Source organism: Acomys minous (genome assembly GCF_964271855.1).
Source record: "Acomys minous genome assembly, chromosome: 12".
NCBI classification, from domain to species: domain Eukaryota; kingdom Metazoa; phylum Chordata; class Mammalia; order Rodentia; family Muridae; genus Acomys; species Acomys minous.
Genome location: NC_140493.1, coordinates 36,693,457 through 36,712,754, shown reverse-complemented (window position 1 = coordinate 36,712,754; position 19,298 = coordinate 36,693,457). Strand labels below are relative to the sequence as shown.

The following is a 19,298-nucleotide window of genomic DNA, read 5'->3' as shown; positions in this document are numbered from 1 at the left end:
TCGCTGAGCAGGTGGCCTCAGGACCTAGAACTCCTGGGCCACCAGCTGCCAAGGAAAAAAAATCTGAGGTCCAGTTCCGCCGCGTAGTCATAAAAAGTGTGATTCAAGCTATTAGTTATTCCCTCAGAGGTGTGAGGAGAGGATCATAGGACGTATATAAACATCTTTCTTTCTACCCCTCTTTTCTTTTCAAAATTGGCCTCATTATGGTCTAGGCTCAACTGCCAGAGTCCTGGAATTATAGGGCACAACACTGTGCCGAGTTTACAAGATATCTTTTTTGTGGGTATTCGTGTGTGGGTGTGCACACACGCATGCACACACACTTAGTGATTTATGTGTATGTTGTATGTGTATTTGCACATGATCATGTGTATTCTTGCATGTAGAGGTCAGAGGTGAATATCCAGAGGCTTCCCCAGTTGATTTCCATCTTATATTTTGAGACATGGTTTCTCTCACTGAACCTGGACCTCGATGCCTCGGCCAGACTGACCAGCGAGGCCCAGTTATCTTGTCCCTGCCTCCCTAGCGCCGGGACTGTAGACACATGATGGCATATCTTTTTTTTATCCCTTTTTAAAATCTTAACATCTTTTATCTGAGTGCTGCAGATCCGAACTCAGGTCATCATGCTTGAGCGGTCAGCACTGTACCAACTGGACTATCTCCCCATCTTCTGCAGGACATAAATACCTCAGCCAGGGTTTCCCTTCCTGGGTACCAGTCCAGTACTGGCAATGAGTGCAATACTTGCTACACAGTGGCAGTAAATGCCCTGATTTAATGGCAGTCGGCAGTCATTTGGGAGCACGGAAGACAAAGCTTAAAACAGCACATGTGGAGGCTTTCAGACTGCTATGAGAGAAAGAGTCTTCAGTTTTCAGGTTGGTTCTTCCTGCCACAAAAATAGAGTGGTTCTGAAGGCTGAAGGTCTGAAGGGAGGGAAATACAGAGTGAGACTGGTCTGGCCACTGACTGGATCGTGGAAAGAAAACAAACAAGCAAACACCTGATGCTGGGCTACAGGGCTGCCCTACTGTACTCTCCTCTCATCGTGTCTACAGAACCCCCAGAAGCAGGCAAGCCCCTGTCCCAAAGGAAGAATGGATGGCTTCTGGGTATCTGCAGAAGACTGCAGAGTGTTTCCTAAGATGACCTTGGAGCACAAGCTTGGCCCTGCTGACCTTCAGCTGGTTTTTACTTTCTACTCAGCAGCTCTTGCTTCATTATGTTGAGGCTGGCTGTGTATGAGGACTTAGGGGAAATATGGGACTCAGAAGGGGACAGGAAAGAGCAGAACTGCTGGTGCGAAGCTATGTCTGCCACTTGGAACTGTAAGCCACTCCAATGCTAGAGTGTGGTCTTCAGCTGTAAAGTGAGGGAAGGCACAGTCATGTCCTTAGGGAAGGCACAGTCATGTCCTTAGGGTTATAGGAAGAATCAAGTGAGAAAATCATGCAGCCAAGGCCAAGGCACAGAAATGTCTCCACTCACAGGGGTTAGTGTCCTTGCTGTCACGCCCTGTTCAGAAACTGGGCATGACAAATACATTTATTGCCGAGGCAAGCCCACTGCTTACTTTCTCTTTCCTTTTCTCTGTCTCATACTTCCTTCTTTACTTTCTTCCTTTCCTCTCCCATTCCCTCTCTTCCTCTCTTTCTTTTGAGGCAGGAGCTCAAGAAGTTATGTATCCAATCCTGACCCTGACCCTGACTTCCTGCCTCTACCTTCCAATTGCTGGGATTACAGGCTGGTGCCCCAAGCCCACCCAGTGCTTCTGAACTTTAAGTCACCGGAGTTGTTGCCAATTTTAGAAGGAGTTGGAAGACTCATTTAAGCATCTCACATTTTAAAATCATCTGTATTTGGGATGGGGTGGTGTGTGTGTGTGTGTGTGTGTGTGTGTGTGTGTGTGTGTGTGTGTGTTTATTTTTAACACAAGGTCTCATGTAATCCAAGCAGACCTCAAATACAGCAGTGGATGATGAGCTTGATTTTTTAATCCCCCTGCCTCCTCCTGAGCTCTGGAATTCACAGGAATGGACCACCACACCTGGCGGTTGCTAGGGATTAAACCCCAGGCTCCCTGCATGCTATCAAGCAGCATACATACCAAAGGGGTCACACTCTGAGCCCCCTTCCCCTCTTTATGAGTTCTCAAAAGACAAGATGCACCCGTGCACACAACGAAACTGGCATACCTGACATAAAGCTGGTAGATTTCCGATTGTCGTGGCCCTGCTTCCTCAGGCAGAAGGGACTGTCATGTGCCTCCTGAGAGGACGGGGACTTTTCATTGAGCAGCTCCATCAGCCGTCGCCTCCGGCGGAAGTTCATTCTGAACTGGTACAGGAGGTTGCTGTCCACAAATGGGTGCTTGTTGGACACTGAGGAGAAGAACAACTCATGAAGAATGTGTGACATGCAGGGCCAGAGAGCGATGCAGGCGGAAGACTCTGGGCCAACGGGGGCAAAAGTCCCAAGAGACGAGGCTCCCCAAATGCCACGTGCAGTGCCCGCACACAGGCCCAAATTCTTCTCACGTGGCATGCCCTTAAAAAGTTTGGTAGCCAGCTCTTCTGTGAGACAGTTCTTGACTTCAGTCCCAACCCGACTTCTCTTTACAGCATCCTGCTGCCTCCAGTGTCCCGTCTGTCGGATCATTTACTGTACCGTAGCCCCTCATGGTTCACTTTCCTTGTTTTCCTGCCTAAATAAACACTAGGCTCTCAGGGAGATGGCCACATCCTCATTTAAACACGCATACTCAGGACCCAGCACAAGTGTATGTGTATGCCCCATACCAACACTTTTGTTCATTTCTTTTCTTTCTGAGACAGAGTCTGCTGTAGCCCAGGCTTTGCCTCGAACTCATTATGCGTAGCCAGGGATGACCTTGAAATCTTGATCATTCTGCCTATCTCCTGAGTGCTGGGAGTATAGGTCTGCGACACTGCACACAGTTTAAGCATGCTAGGTACACACTGTGCCAACCAATCCACATCTATGGCAAAGGGTGTGCCTAGCACACACGAGGCTGAATTAAATTAACAGACACTGCCAAAGCCCCAAATGAAACACAAACACAAACACAAACACACACACACACACACACACACACACACACACACACAAACACACACACACACACACACACACACACACACACACACACAAATGGCTCTGCATGGTCTCTGACTCATCTGATGCTAGCCTAATGCAATGCAGACCGAGAAACAAACCAAGTAAGTTATCAAAGGACTATCCAAATTCCTGGCTTCTCCGTGCATAGCCACGTGTCTGCATAAATCCGTAGGTCAGTCATTTTGTGTCATCTTGTCCTCAGTTTGAGGATTTAAAAAGTCCCCAGGACAGTTCCCACAACAGCATTTTGAATTACGACCTGCACATATATTTATATACAACTCTGTATGCGTTTACTAATACCTACTGCCTTCCCTTAGCACCATGACTTATATGAAACGTTGGTTGTGGTCTGAATACAGACGGGGGGAGCAGTCTTAGCAAATAGATTCTGTAACGGGTTGTAACAGTACCCTATGGAGAGTCCACTTATCTCACCAAGGTAGGCCTGACAAATTCTTCCTTAGGTTTCTGTGCTTCCTCTCTTTGAGATAAACGGTTATTTCTCTTCTGTCTCCCCAGGGAGGTCCATGCAACAGTCCATCAGAAGTACTTTTCAGTAGGGCTCAGAGGTAGAACACTTGCCTAGCATTGACAAGGCCCTGGGGGCCCTAGCTCAGTAGTAGGGTATTAGCCTCACATGTGTAGGGTCCTTGTTTGATCTCTGTTTCTAAGAAAGTTTCAAACTAACGAAAACACTTAAAGTCAACTTGTAGCCAGATACGATGGCGAATGTCATCAAGTTCTGGTACTTGAAGGCAGAGGTAGCAGAATTTTAGCAAGTTTGAGGCCAATCTGGTCTAAATAGAAAACATAGAGGGGTATGGGATATAGGGATAGCCTGCTTTTAAATAAAACTAAGAGGTACTTTTTTTTTTAACCACCTGTATTGTTGCTAAGATACTAATTGGCCTTGAAAGATATTTTCTTTCTTTGTTATTAAATGTTTAATAACATAAACACTAAATTTTATAAGTTTGTTTTGGGGAGTGTGGTTCTAAATATAATGCACATGGCTACAGCTTTAAAAGCTGAACAAGTTTAACTCAGGGCCAGCCTGAGCTACATGGCAAGACCTTTTCTCTAGCAGCCAAAAGAGAAAGCCGAAAGAAAGAAAGAAAGAAAGAAAGAAAGAAAGAAAGAAAGAAAGAAAGACCTGAAGGAGCACAGCTAGCCAGTCATGTGATGGCATCAGTAACACACATTTATTCCGCAACAGCGCACCTGCTAAGTGTCAAGCCTGGCCCCAGATTATCTATCTTAGCACTGGCATGGGCAGATGGCACCATCTGCTCATTGCAAAGTTTACCAGTTCCACAGTCTGCTAAAAGAGACATCATGACTTATAAAAACAAACAATCTGGGGCTTTACAGAAATGCTTTCGTGTTAAGTGACTCTTAGAAAATAAGATCCAGCCCGCAAGGAGGAACACAAGCTTCGAATCACTCACAAGGTTTTTGTGTGTGTGTGTGTATGCTCATATGTGCAGGTGTGGCTACAGGTGCACATTTCGTGTCTGCACGGGGAAGATGGGGGTTAAGTTTTGACTGTCTTTCTTAATCGCTCTCTACTTTTTCCCTTTCTTGAGACAGATCTCGCCACTGAACTTGGACCTTGCCAATTCAGCTAGGACCGGCTGGCCTGCAAGCCCCAGCAACTCTTCTCACTTTCCCAGCGCTGGGACTGTGAGCGCGTTGGTACCTGGTTTTTTTTGGCATGGCACGTGTGCAGGTCACAGGACAACTTTATGGAGTTGGTTCTCTCCTTCTACCTTTACATGGGTTCTGTGGATTGAACTCTGGATAACAGGCACGAGGGACAAGGGCATCCCTGATCCACCCTGACTTCCTCTCATTTTGCTGGCGGATGTGGTGTGTTTGAGACAGTCTCATGTTGTCCAGGCTGCCCTGGAACTTGCTATGTAGCTGAGGATGACCTTGAATGATTTTCCTTCTCCCACGTCCCAGTAAAGGTACCGGTTTTAGAGCTAAATAGTCTGAGTTTTCCTCCCCGCCACAGCCACAGCCTGAGCGGGTGGATCTGAACAAGTCATTAAAACCCATCTCCTGTCTTGGTTGGTTGTTGTGTAGTTTCGATGTGAGAACAAATGGGTGATTCATGTCAGAGATCTGGCATAGACCTGACCCTTGAGGAGTTCGTGGTCATAAACTTTCAAAGACTGATACCAGCCTTGACTTGTGCCTTCCTTCCCTTCTGGACAGTATTGTTACCTTTCACCCACTAAGAAACATGAACTTGAGCCAGAAATCTAGATCAAGCTTTCTGATAGCCTAACTGAAGACACTTAAATCTCTTAAGCCAAAGACCAACATGAAATAAAGGAGCGTGTTAAGACACAGTACATTTTAAGATATAACTATGTTAAGGAAACCAAAAGTCTCTTTTTTTTTATTTTTGGTTTTTTTGAGACAGAGTCTCTCTGTGTTAGGCTTGGCTGTCCTGGACTTGCTTTGTTGAGTGGGCTGGCCTTGAACTCACAGTGATCCACCTGCCTCTGCCTCCCAAGTGCTGGAATTAAAGGTGTGTGCCACCACACCCAGCTCAAAAGTCTCTTTTATAGCTATCCATAAAGTAACAGCTGCAGAAATAACAGCTAAATGTGAAAGCTTCCATTCTAAAGAAAGAAAAGCAAATTGTTTCCACACTTGCAGGTGGCATTTTTCCATTTCAAATCCAAGAATCATTTGCCAGAGCTGGGGATGGCCACACACGCCTGTAATTCCAGCAACAGGGAAACTGAAGCTGGGGGGTCCAGAGCTCAAGGTCATATAAGACCCTCCCTCAAAATAGATCACTTGCTCTAAGTACTTGCTCATTTGTCATGTCCTCTGTGTTGCTGAGGAACTGGTCCCTGGGCTTTATGCATGCCAGGCAAGGTAAGCATTTAACACTGACCCACATCCTCAGCCGTTTTTATAATCGTACTTTGGGATGCGGTTTAAAAACATTTTCCCAGGCCTGTCACAAACATGCAATCCCTCGACCTCAGCCGCCCAAACAGGTGGATTGAAGGCATCCAACAACGGCCTGGCACAACTTCTCTTGATGTTTGTAAAATGCAGAAGAGCATACGCTACAGTTTGAGAAAAGACAGGGTAGAAAAAGGATCGAGGAGGAAAAAGAGTCACTGTAACTCTCAATTTCAGAGCTTGAGGCATTTGTTTCTTAGGCCTACTCATTTCTCGTGTGTGTGTGTGTGTGTGTGTGTGTGTGTGTGTGTGTGTGTGTGTATGTGTGTGTGTATGTGTGTGTGTGTTGTATGTATGTATGTATGTATGTATGTATGTATGTATGCATGCATGCAAGCAAGTATCCTTCCCAGGCTGGCCTTGAACTCCTAACCCTCTTACCTCCACCTATCAACTTCTGAGCATGCAGTTCCTCTAAAGGGGTGGGGGAGGGTATGAGAAGAGATAGGGCTCAAAGCTCACATACACTTTTTCTTTTTCTTTGTTTTTTTTTTTTTCCAATCTAACCATATTTATTGAGCTAGCCTGAAAGGCAGGTGGGGCTCATTGCGGAATAAATGGGAAGGAGCAATAGTTAAGTCCCAAGAGGACCAGGCTACATTCTAAAACCAAAGAAATATTGTTGCCAGCTAACTCTTTATTATTACTTTTTTTATTTCATGTCCCCTTGACTGGTCTTTATTCCTTCTTTTTCTTTCTATGTATTATTCCCTTCAGGCTAGTTGTGGTGGTGTATGCCTTTAATCCCAGCCCTTGAAAGGCAGAGGCAGGAGGATCTCTGCGAGTTTGAGGCCAGTCTGGTCTATAGAGCAAGTTCTAGGACAGCAAGGGCCACATAGAGAAACTCTTTTCCCTTGCCACCCTCCCCCAAAAACCCAACCTAAACCAAAACAATAACAACAACAAATTCCTATGCAATAATTCCTCGTTAGTTTTCCCTTCCTCTACCCCTCCCAGTTCTTCCCCACTTCCTCCCTCTGAATCCACTCTCTGCCGCTCATTAGGAGAACAAAACAAAGAAAGAAAGAAACAAAGACTTCCAAAAGATAACAACGAAACATAACAAAATAAAACTCAATAAGATAAAACTTATCACATTGAAGTTGGACAAGCCACACCAACAGAGGGAGAAAGAGCCCCTGGAGAAGGAAAAGGCACACGAAACAGAGACCCACTCACTCACACACTCAGGAGGCCCATAAAACGCTAAGCTGAACACTATAGTACCTAAGCAGAGGACCGGGTGCAGACCCGTGTAGGCCACTTGTTTGCTCCTTCAGTCTCTGTGAGTTCCCTTGAGCTTTGCTCGGTTGATTTAGAGGGATTTGTTCTCCTGATGTCCTCCATGCCCTTTGGCTCTTAAACTCCAGCCTCCTCTTCCACAGGGTCAGATGAGCTCTGAGGGCTCTTAGAGTTGTGTGCTCCAAGGTGTGTCTGTGTACGGTCTGACAGTGGGTCTCTGCATTTTGTTCCTGTCCGTTGCAGGAGGGAGCCTCTCTGATGACCCCTCCCTCCCTCCCTCCTTCCCTTCCTATATTTCTTTCTTTCTTTTCCCACTGAGACAGGGTTTCTTTGAGTAACAGCCCTGGCTGTTCTGGAACTCACTTTGTAGACCAGGCTGGACTCAAATGCAGAGATCGGCCTGCCTCTGCCTCTGCCTCTGCCTCCCGAGTGCTGGGATTAAAGGCATGAGCCACCTCACTAGCCACATACATTTTCTAATTTTGATCTTATCAATAGTTGTCCTTGACAGAAGATTTTTTTTCCCCTTTTCCCTTTGAAGTCATGGGAGTTGAACCTAGTGGCTTCCAGCAGGGCGGGCTACACTTCTAGCCCCAAAACATAATTTGCACTGTCCCTATTTCTAATTTCTGGGACTCTCTCTGTCTTCTTCACTTTGGCGGGATTCCCCAGGTGTATGGCTTGGCTGGACATTGGATGCTTTTCTTTATATCTGAGTATTCACTCACCTAAACCTTTGCTGTTGTTTGGTAGTTCTAGGGCTCAAACCCAGGGCCCTGGGCATGACAAGCATGTACCGAGCCACACCCTGAGCCTGCTCTGGCATCATATGGGATATTAAAGAATAAAAGAAGATGTGGCCAGAGAGGTGGAGCCATATGAAGATGAATCTACTGGCTAAGGACCTGCTCACCGAGTACCATAACTGTTCGGAAGTAGGTGGGATGTTTCATCTGACCTACTGATGTAATGCTGACAGCGTAGATGTACTCTTTTCTGAGTGAATAATGAGCCTACATTTTTCCCCTTAGAAATTAGTAAAAATGAGCTGGGCAGTGGTGTCGCATGTCTTTAATCCCAGCACTTGGGAGACAGAAGCAGGTGGATCTCTGTGAGTTCGAAGCCAGCCTAGTCTCCAAATCAAGTTTCAGGACAGCCAGGGACATTGGTTTCTATGTTACCCACACATGTGACCTAAGGACAAATATAAAACATCCAGGGAGGGATTTGCAATGTTTTGTTTCAAAACAAGAACATGACTAGTGCAGCATATTGTAACGGGGCCCAGACCTTAGCACAACTGACTCCGTGCTCCATGCAGGAAGTACCATTAGATTGTAAAACTCAGCACAGAGACAGTACCGCCTGCCAAAACTAAAACATACACCTAATCCATCAGAGTCCATATAGTTCTGGGAAAGTCTCAAAATATACTAACCTTTGCTTTTTAAGCTTCTGCGGTTCTGCTTCTGGTTAACTGTTCTTGTTAACTGAAGTATGTCAAGCCAGGCCATGGTTTTTGTGCTTCAACGCTCATCCTGAGAAAGGCTCAGTGCTACACTGGGATCCTGAACACACAACGTTCTTGCCAGGCAAGGACACCTGTACATCTCCATGCCTGATTTAGCTTTTTTTTTTAAAAGACATTTTGAGCTATATATACTTGAGGCTATAACCACCCACCTCATGTCCTCTCAAGGAGGCAGTTGAAGGACTCCACTTTCCAAAACAGCAGAAGTCCTTGATGCAAGAAGATCAGCCATTGTGTTTGAGTTCCTACTCCTCAGAATGATGGTGCTAGGTACTCGGGAGGGAAAGCTTTCCAAGAGGCAGTAACAACAGTGAGTCACAGGCTAAAATAATTAACTTCCTCAGCCCTGACATTTCAAAGAGGATGTGAAAGCAGGAAATTGATTTTAGGGCACAGAATCTTATTAGCTGACGTTACTAGAACAAAACAACACTTGAAGGCTCCAAGTTCGGATGCACTTATAATTGTTTAGTTGACAGAAGGGAAGAGAAGCTAGGAGTGAGCCAGGATAATAGAAGAGAAATCAAAATGTAATACTACATTGCAAAGCTTTCTGCTACTTCTAATTCTTTTTACAAGAAAAGTCAGATTAAAAAACAGCCTGAACATGGGTTGTTTGTTGCTATGATTTAAAAACCTGGGCAAAAGCAACTGGAGGGGATGTGAGGGGAGGGGAGGGGAGGGGAGGGGAGGGGAGAGGTAGAGGAGGGGAGAGAAGGGAAGGGGAGGGGAGGGGAGAGAAGGGGAAGAACTTGAGTAGTTCAGATGTACCAACACTGAAATGTCAACCAAGAAAGGGGCTTTATGATGGCTGTCCTTGGTTGTCAATCTGACTGCTTCTGTAATTAAAACCTAAGCTCCTGGGTACAACCATGAAATATTTTTTTTGACTGAAGATCCACCTTAAATCTGGGCCACACCTCTGGTATCAGCCTATATAAGAAAACAGGAAGAAGGAAGCTCTTGGTCTCTTCCTGATTGCCTTCACCCTTGCTGGCAAATTCATTCCTTCACTGCCTTCCAGCCTACCTTAGGGATTCTGGCATACACTGAAGACCAGCTGAGACATGCAGCTTCATGAACCAAACAACGACTGGATTCTTTAACTGTCAGAAAACAGCCATGGTTGGAACAGTTGGACCACAACCACTCTAATAAATCCTGTTTACATATAAATAGATACTTTCCATCAGTTCTGTTTCTCTAGAAAACCCTGACCAATACAGATTTAGAATCAAGAGCCAGAGAGGTTCCTGGGAGACTCTGTAGAGGATAAATCCTTTCTTGGTATCCACAGGATAGAGTCCAAGACCCCCAGATACCAACAACCATGGGTATTCAAGTCGGTTATATAAAATAGCCCCACGTTTGCACATAACCTCTACATGTTCTTCTGTAAATTTCAACTCTCCGCTAGTTTAATCTCAATACAGAATACAATGTAAATGTGAGACCGTTGCTACTGTATTGTCTTGGAGACAATGACAAGAAATCCAGTTCAGGCTCAGTACCGATGCAATTTATTTTTTTTTTACTGATGCAATCTTATTTCCTAAATATTTCCATCTGTAGTGAGTCAAGTCTCCAAATGCAGAAACTGCACATATTGGGGCCAATATACATCAGCTGCACAAAGACTGGGTGCTTATATTTTCGGATGTGTTCTCATGCTCTAGTAAAAAGTACATAGAAAGTATACAGCGCCAACAGGGTGGCTTATGCCTGCGAGCCAATGCTTAAAAGGCAGACAGAAGAGGACTGCTGTGAATCCAAGGTCAGTCTTGGTAGTGTAGTGAACTCCATGCTAGCCTAGGCTACAGTATGAAGAAGTTATGTGTGGATAGACTGAGGACTTAAGCAGGAGATGAAGGGTGACATGCTGTCAGGAGGGCACGAGGCTCAGTGTGGGCAGGTACTTACACTTACTACCTAAACACAGTCTGGATCAAGAGGAACAAGCAACACACACCTGGAAGACACCATACTGGTGCCCAGAAGGATAGGGAAAATATAGTGATAACATTTCAGGAAAGATCATCTACTCATAACCAAGTTCTCATTTGGAAGATGGCACCAAATTAGTGTCTCCTCTTCCCTTTGTGCTTTGGAACATGCTAAGCATTGGTGCAGCTATAGGCCTAGTTTGACCAAAACCAACACTAGGATGTGTGCCAATATCTTTGCATATGACACTACCAAGCAACGTTGTCTCCCCAGTTTTGACATTGCAGTGGGCTTCTGACTGTGTCTAATTTTTTCTTCGTCTAGATTCAATTATAATAAAGTAGGAAACAGAGCCAAAGCAGATAGCATTAGAAGATTTCTGCACCTATACACCTTGGGGTTTTTTGTTTGTTTGTTTGTTTGTTTTGAAAGGCATTTTTTGATTGGCCTTAAACCACACCATGTAGATAAAAATGACCTAGACTTCATCCTCCTTCCTCTACTTCTAGAAGGCTGGGATTAGACATGTACCACTACATCTGGTTCCTGTGGCGTTAGGGTTGAAACCTAGGTTTTGTACAAGTCAGATAAACACTCTTATCAATTGAGCTATACCCCAGCCCAAATTCCTGAATATTCTAAATGGAGAAAACAAACATTATATTAGATTATGGCTTCTGAGAAGATTATATTGGATGGTAAAGAACAAGTAGAAGGAGGAGGAGAAAGAGGAGGAGGAAGAAGATGATCAAGAAGAAACCTTTTTTTTTTTTTCTTTTCCCTTTTCTGAGACAGGGTTTCTCTGTGTAGCCTTGGCCATCCTGGACTTGCTTTGTAGAACAGGCTGGCCTCAAACTCACAGCGATCCTCCTGCCTCTGTCTCCCAGAGTGCTGGGATAACAGGCGTGCACCACCATGGCTGGCTGAAGAAACTAAATTTTAAAATGAGCAGATGATCTGAAATAAACATCTTTTCAAAACCAAAACCAAAACCAACCAACCAAACAAACAAACAAAAACCTAAAGCTGTCTCTTCTGGTACCAGCCTGTCAATCCTAACTACTGGGAAGACTAAGGCTCCTATTGCACAGCAAGTTTAAGGTTAGTTAAGCTACAAATTGAGTTCAAAGCCAGCAGTGATGTTGCATTTGCCCAGGATGCACAAAGCCCTAGGTTCAATCCTTGTTGGGGGATGGTCTAATGCATTTTGACTCTAATTACTGCTTGCTATCTCTGTGACCTACCTTTTGATTAATAAAAAGCCATCCCACCTGGGCAGGGAAGAAGAGATAGATGGGACTTAGAAAGAGAGAAATCCTGGGAAAAGGAGAAACCGCCACAAAAAAAGGAGAAAGACCGGAGGAGGAGAGGAAGGCCGCCATGGGGTTAGATGGAGGAAAAACACATACTGGCGTGGATGGAAAGTTCAGCCCAAATTAAAAAAAAAACCATTAACAAGTATTTGAGATTATGGATGAGAGTTAGCTTGATAAAAATTAATAAAAACAGATGACATGGGATTGAGACAGGGATCCCATACATGCCCCACTATGGAAAGTAGTTTAAAAGATTAGTATCTGCCCTGCCCTAGGTTAACTAAGGCAATTTTAAAATATAACAAGTGTCTGTGTCTTAATTGATTGCTAGCCAGACCTTCTAATCATACTGGTAATACTGGTAATTTAAAAACAATAAATCCTCAGGAATATAAATAAAAGAAAAAAGAAAAAGGGCTCAAATACATATAAAAAGCCATTCCATATCATTAGCCACTACAAGATATTATCTTAGCCCAGTTATAATAATAAACAAATAGCAGACACTGGCAGGGAATTGAAGTAAAAAGACCCCTTATAACTATTGGTGAAATACAAACTAACACAGCTACTGGGCAATATAGCATAGAGCAAGCAGTGAGTCCCTTTGGGGGTTGGACAACCCTTTCATAGGGGTCACGTAAGACCATTGGAAAACACAGAGATTTACATTATGACTCATAACAGTAGCAAAATTACAGTTATGAAGTAGCAACACAAATAATTTTATGTTTGGGGAGTCACCACAACATGAGGAAGGTTAAGAACCACTGACTGGTATAGAAGTTTCTCAAAAACCTAAAGTCAGATCTATCATGACTTAGCTGTCTTGGGTAAAATGAAGTCAGCATATAAAATAAGGACTATTTGAAATAGCTAAATATGGAACTAGTGTAAGTGTCATTTAAAGAGAATGAAGAAAGTATGGTATATCTATACGATATCATATTACTCAGGCATAAAGAAGAATGGAGTGGGTTGGGAAATGGCTTCGCAGGTAAAAGGAAGTAAGTACCCTAAAGAAAAGGAAATGAGCTGCTGGCTGGTTTTACATGGACTGGACACAGCTAGAGTCATCTCAGAAGGAGCCTCAATTGAGAAAATGCTTCCATAAGATCAGGCTGAGGCAAGCCTGTCGTAATTAGTGATTAATACCGGAGGGCCAAGCCCATTGTGGCCTGGGCTGGTGATCTTCGGTGCAGCAAGAAAGCAGGCTGAGCAAGCTGTGAGAAACAAGCCAGTAAGCACTGCTCCATGGTCTCTGCAGCAGCTCCTGCCCTGCCTTCCTTAGATGAGGAACTGTGAAGTGGAAGAAGCAGCTGAATAAACCCTTTCCTTCCCCAGTTGCTTTTGGTGATAGTGTTTTGTAAACACTAACTGAGACAGGGAAGGAGGGCCAAGCAAGGACAACATAGCCTCTCCAAAAACTCTCTGACTGTACTTTAGCCAGGCTGCTGTGATCCAGTAGCCCATCTTGTAAGCTTAGTTTTAGCAAAGAATGCTGCTACATCGGTTCAGAACAGTCCTCCTACCCTTGATATCTGACTCGCCTTAATATCTGATCAAGCTCCTCAGCCGTAATATTTATGTGTGTGTTAGGAATCAAAGCCAGGGCATCAGGAATGCTAGACAAGCACTCTCTCACTGAGCTATTACCTCAGATCCTGTTCCCCATCACTGATGCACACAGAGCAATTGACACAGACAGACACACAGACAGACAGACAGATATACAGACACACACACACACACACACACACACACACACACACATATACTTGCAATGCCTTTGGCCTGCCCTCAGTGAGAAAACAAGAACAGTTCAGTCATGAGGCAAAATAAAAGAACAGAAAAAATAAAGTGCCATGGGATGGGCAAGGAGCCCAGACACATGTGTGTGTGTGTCTGCACACAGGCACACAAAGCTCCCTGATGGCTGAGAACTAAGAAAATTTCATGAGCAGAATTATGGACCATGTTTACAGTCAAAATATGTTTTGGCTTACTTGAGACCCATGTATAATAAGAATTCCTTTGCCCATTAAAAAAAATTTGTATTTATCTTTTCAGCCTATAAGCATATACAATAAACCTAAAAAAAAATCTGAAAAATCTTATTTATGAAAGAGAGACGTATTAGATAAAAACAGGAAGAGCACATTTAATCCTTAAAGCTTTGAAGCAATGCAACTTCAAAAGCCACTAAAATCATACATGGAGCTAGGGTTTTGTTTTACATTTATTCCTTTATATTTAGCATGTGTGCATGTATGTGTGCATGTGTGTGTGTGTGTGCTCACTTGCTACCACACAATCATAGGGACGCCAGGGGACAACCTGATGGAGTCTGCTCTTCTTTTTCACCATGGGCTTCTGTAACCGTACGCAGGTTTTTCAGGGTTGCTTACTTCTCTGAGCTATCTTAGTGTATACAAGAGGCATATGTCTTATTAACCTTGGTTGACTTTTTTTTTCTTCCTGAGATGTGGTCTTATGCAGTTCAGCCTGGCCTCAAACTGTACAGTCGAGGATGACCTCAAACTTCTGATCTTTATTCCCCCCTTCCCCCCACCCCCATGCTACCCCAACCCCCTCATATCCACTGTGTAAACAGCTTGGCTTACACAGTGCAGGTGTGTGAACTCAGGCTGTGTGCATGCGGGCCAAGTGTTCTATTAACTGAACCACATTCACAGACTTTCTATCTTACCCGTAGTCAGAGGGGATTATTGTTAAAAACTCAAGAAGGGTAGAAAGAAAATTATCTTTTTATTTCTTTTAACCCTTCTCTCTCCCCTTCCTTCTTTATATTTTTAAACTATTTATTTACTTTTATCCAACTGTTTGCAACCTTAGGCTGGCCTCCATCAATGACCTTGGTTACTGGAATGGTGTCACCCATCTCTATCTGCACCTGGCATCTTTCTGGCTCTCAAGCAGATGTCCCAGTGACCATGTTCCCCTAAAATGGTACAATCGTAGCTACCCTACAGGAGCTGGGAGGGTTGGAAAGATAAGACACGTAAAGCTGCTCTTCTGTGTATGTCAGGGTCTATTATGATTATAGCCTTAAAAGGAAAGGCCAGAAGGCTTTATAAAGTTTTGCTATTGCTAAAGTGCCCTGGCCAAAGCGGAAAGGGTGGAAGTGATATGTGTGGACGCAGCAGCAGGCCCCTGATTACCCAGGGTCAGCTGTGGGGCTGTGAGTGATTTGCCCTTGAGATTATCTGGCTTCCTTCTCTCCCCACTTAGAGCTAAGATACCCAGTTGACAGCTAAGGCAGCTGGGGAAATATTTAGTTATCAGCAAAGTGTGTCCACTCTACTTGCAAAAGTTATACAAAACCCACAAGGTTGTTAATGTTTTAAAAAACAAAACAAAACGGTATATTAGCTGAGTGTGGTGGCACACACCTTTAATCCCAGCACTTGGGGGAAAAAAAGGCAGGCAAATCATTGTGAGTTCAAGGCCAGCCTGGTCTACAAAGTGAGTCATAGCCAGGGCTACACAGAGAAACCTTGTCTTGAAAAGAAAAAAATAAAAGGTATATTTTTATGGGCTAACAATTCTTTCTTTAAAAAAATAAAAGTTATAGCATCTGCCAGGCCACATGAGCTGCTACGATATAGTCAACAAAGTTCGGATTTTATGAGCGAACATTTTTTTCTCTTAGTCTAGTGGGGCTAACAATTAGCATCTGGTCCTCCTCAGTCGGTAAAAGGTGGTTTCTCAAACCTCCCTGCCCTCATTTGAACCTAGGCTCTAGTACTGATTAGGTCTCATCTTTAGCAGGTTACTTAACCATCTTAAAATGAGACAGTGTGGACCAGGGAGATGGCAGCGTGGATAAAGGCACTGCCATGGAAGCCTGATGACTTGTGTTAAATGCCCAGAATGCACCCATGAACGCACACACACACACACACACACACACACACACACACACACATTCTCTCTCTCTCTCTCTCTCTCTCTCTCTCTCTCTCTCTCTCTCTCTCTCTCTCTCTCCCTCTCCCTGTTCCCACCATATCACATGAACAGACAAATAATGAGAATTAGTTACTTTTCTCTTGCTGTGAAAAACACTGCGACCAAAGCAACTTAGAGAAGAATGGTTTGCTTTTTGGTTTTTTGTTTTGTTTTTTGTCTTATAGCTGCAAGGGAATAAGAGTACATGGTGGCAGAATGGAGGCATGACAGCCACTAGCAGTCGGGCCAGGAAGCTGAGAGCTCACGTCTTCAAATGCAGGCTGAAGCAGAGAGAGAGAGCAACCTCGAAGTAGGGTGAAGTTTAGAATCTTAAATTCTACCCCACTGACATATTTCTCCCAGCAAGGTTACATGCATGCACTACCTAAAGCTGAACAGGCATCACCAACTGTGAACCAGGTGTTCAAATATGGGAGCCTGTGGAGGACATTTCTCATAACCACCACAGCATATACTGCCCAACTTAACAGTCACTGAGCAAGATGAGAAGGAAAAAGGACTAGCTGCTACCACAGCAGCTCAAAGGCAGTAAGAGCTCTATACATGGTCACTATGGTGTATACGTGAGCAGATCCCACACAGAAGCAGGCCTTTGAGGCTGCCAGAGCTGCATATTGTGTGGAGAGCTTTCGTCAAGTGTTGTGGGTCAATTCTGCTTGTCAGGTGATTCGGGATCAAGTAATCTAGTAGCGCTAACAGCAGCGCCTGCTTCTGTGGCTGTGCCATGGCTAGATTCTGGAAACCTGGCTTTTGGAAGGCTTCCTGAGTCACTGACCCATGATCAGGCCACTGTGCCCACTTGCAGCACTAAGGTGCACTATACCCAAGGGTGGTATGATTTCGGGAGAGCACCTGCTTTCTTTCCACAAGTCTGGAATGCTACCTGTCGTGGCAGGCGGAGCAGGTGGTATGCGGATAGGAATGGTCCATAGGAAAACACTTGGGCTCTGAGTCTTGGAAGGACTTCTCTGGGCAGAGGCTTGGGGTATGTGTTACTGCCCTTTACGGCAGGCAGGCAGGCGCCAATGCCCTGAGAGCATACGGGAAGCCATTTCTCCAGATCACATGATCACTTGCTGATCCTGCAGGGTGTATTCCAGCACTGTAAGCTACCTTAGCCATTAGCACAAATATACGATCCTTCTTTCTAGTCCAACGCTGCCCACATAGACGCTCAGTGGCTCTCTGGTCAGGAGGACTCAGGAAGATAAAATTAGATGCTAACTTTATAGTGCAATAAATCTGTAGAGGAGGACATTAGAGATGGTTGCTGAGGAGACAGAGCTCAGTTCAAAAACCAGGCTGTATATATCCCCCACCATGGAGCTCATGCTGTTAGGCCAGAGGTAAACTGACTGCACACATAGTCCCTGGAACTGGAGTGATGGAAGGCTGTGACCCACCGTGTAGGTGCTGGGAACTGAACCCAGGTCCTTTGCATGAGCCTCAAGTGGTCACCACTGAGTCAGCGCTCCAGCACCTTTTCTTCATCTTGAGTAAGGGTCATATCCAGCTCAGGCTGGCCTCAACACCACTACGGTAGCCAAGGGTTAGCTTGAACTTTTGACCCTCTGGCTTCTACCTCCTAGGTGTTTAAATTATAGATGTGCCACCATGCCTAGTTTTTGTGGTGCGGACCATCACTCTTAGGGTTTTGATCATACTAGGCAAGTGTTCTACCAACTGAGCTGTACTCAAAGCTCAAATAAACTTTTATTTTAGGCATACTATTTATCTTTGAGACCAAGTCTCACTCTGTAGGCCAGGCTCGTCTGAAACCTACTGTGCAGGCCCACTTGTCCTCTACCCTTCCAGCTTCAGTCAGCATCTCCTCCTCCCCAGAACTGCTATTGCAGACACATGCTAACCCAAGGAAGGCTGGGTGTGGTGGCACATGCCTTTAATCCCAGCACCTGGGAGACTGAGGCAGGCGGATCCCTATGAGTTCAAGGCCAGCCTCGTCTACAAAGTGAGTCTAGGACAGCCAAGGCTCCACAGAGAAACCCTGTCTTGAAAAACAAAACAAAACAAAACAACAACAACAAAAAAAAAATCCAAGGAAAGAACACCCTGCCCATGCATGGCTTGACCCAGAGCTCCTACACTTGGAAGTTCTTAGCCCATTAACTCAGACTTAATGGCCAAAGAATGCTTTTTATCATACTATATTTCCCCACTAAGCTCAGTGTGCATGCTCCAAAAACCCTACGAAAGCCTTCCTCTCGGTCCCATCCTCTGCTGTTTCTCTTCTCCTTCAGAGACAGACACCATTCTCTTTTTCTCTCCAATAAATCTCTTGTGTAAAGTTTGTTTGGTGGTGTGACTTTGAGGCATCCTTTGGTTTCCAACTGCCAAGATTTCCTTGCACTGGAAAACCACTTACAATTTCAGTGAAATATATATATATATAATGTATCATATATATTAATATATGTAATATAATGTATTAGCTACCGAATACATTAAAATCTATAAAACATTGAGCCCTGTACTTAGTATACAGTAAATATAAATATGTTAGAAAGTGAGAAAGAAGTGGGCCTGGTGGTGCCAGGAAGTCTGTAATCACAGCTGCTTTGGAGGCTGATTCAGGAGGATTGAAAATTCAAGGTCTACCTGAGCTATTGAGAGTTCAAGGTCAGCCAAGGCAACCTGGTAAGACCATGTGTCAAAATGAAAAAAACAAAACAAAACACAAAACCAAACTGGAGGCTGAGGCAAGAGGACTGCTATGAGTTTGAGGCCAGCCTAGGGTGAATTTGGGACAACTTGGCCAAGAGTAGGACCTTTCAAAGGTCTAAAACACAGACACACACACACACACACACACACACTCATGCATGCAGACACACCCACTCAACAGATACACACACACACACACACACACACACACACACACACACACACACACACACTCATTCACATACATAGTGAACTTGACATGTAGCCACGGATGATCTTAAACTCCTTATCTTTACCTCTACCTCCCAGTGTTGAGATGACAAGCTTAGGCCATCATGCTCAGCACCGTATGTGCATCCTGACGTCATGGGAGATCTTGGCACAATGCAGATGCAAGTCAGCAGACCATGGGTAGGATAGGCATTTCTGCATTTCCACCATGCTCCCAGGTCTAC

General features: G+C 44.5%; 1 protein-coding gene across 1 annotated transcript in view; it reads right to left on the bottom strand.

Annotated features, from left to right (window-relative positions):
* DEPTOR (DEP domain containing MTOR interacting protein) overlaps positions 1-19,298 on the bottom strand; it is a 153,461-nt gene that overhangs the window by 49,733 nt on the left and 84,430 nt on the right. Inside the window, exon 5 of the mRNA XM_084747907.1 lies at positions 2,205-2,390. Coding sequence (XP_084604033.1) covers positions 2,205-2,390 — 186 coding nt within the window. The remainder of the gene's footprint in view (positions 1-2,204; positions 2,391-19,298) is intronic.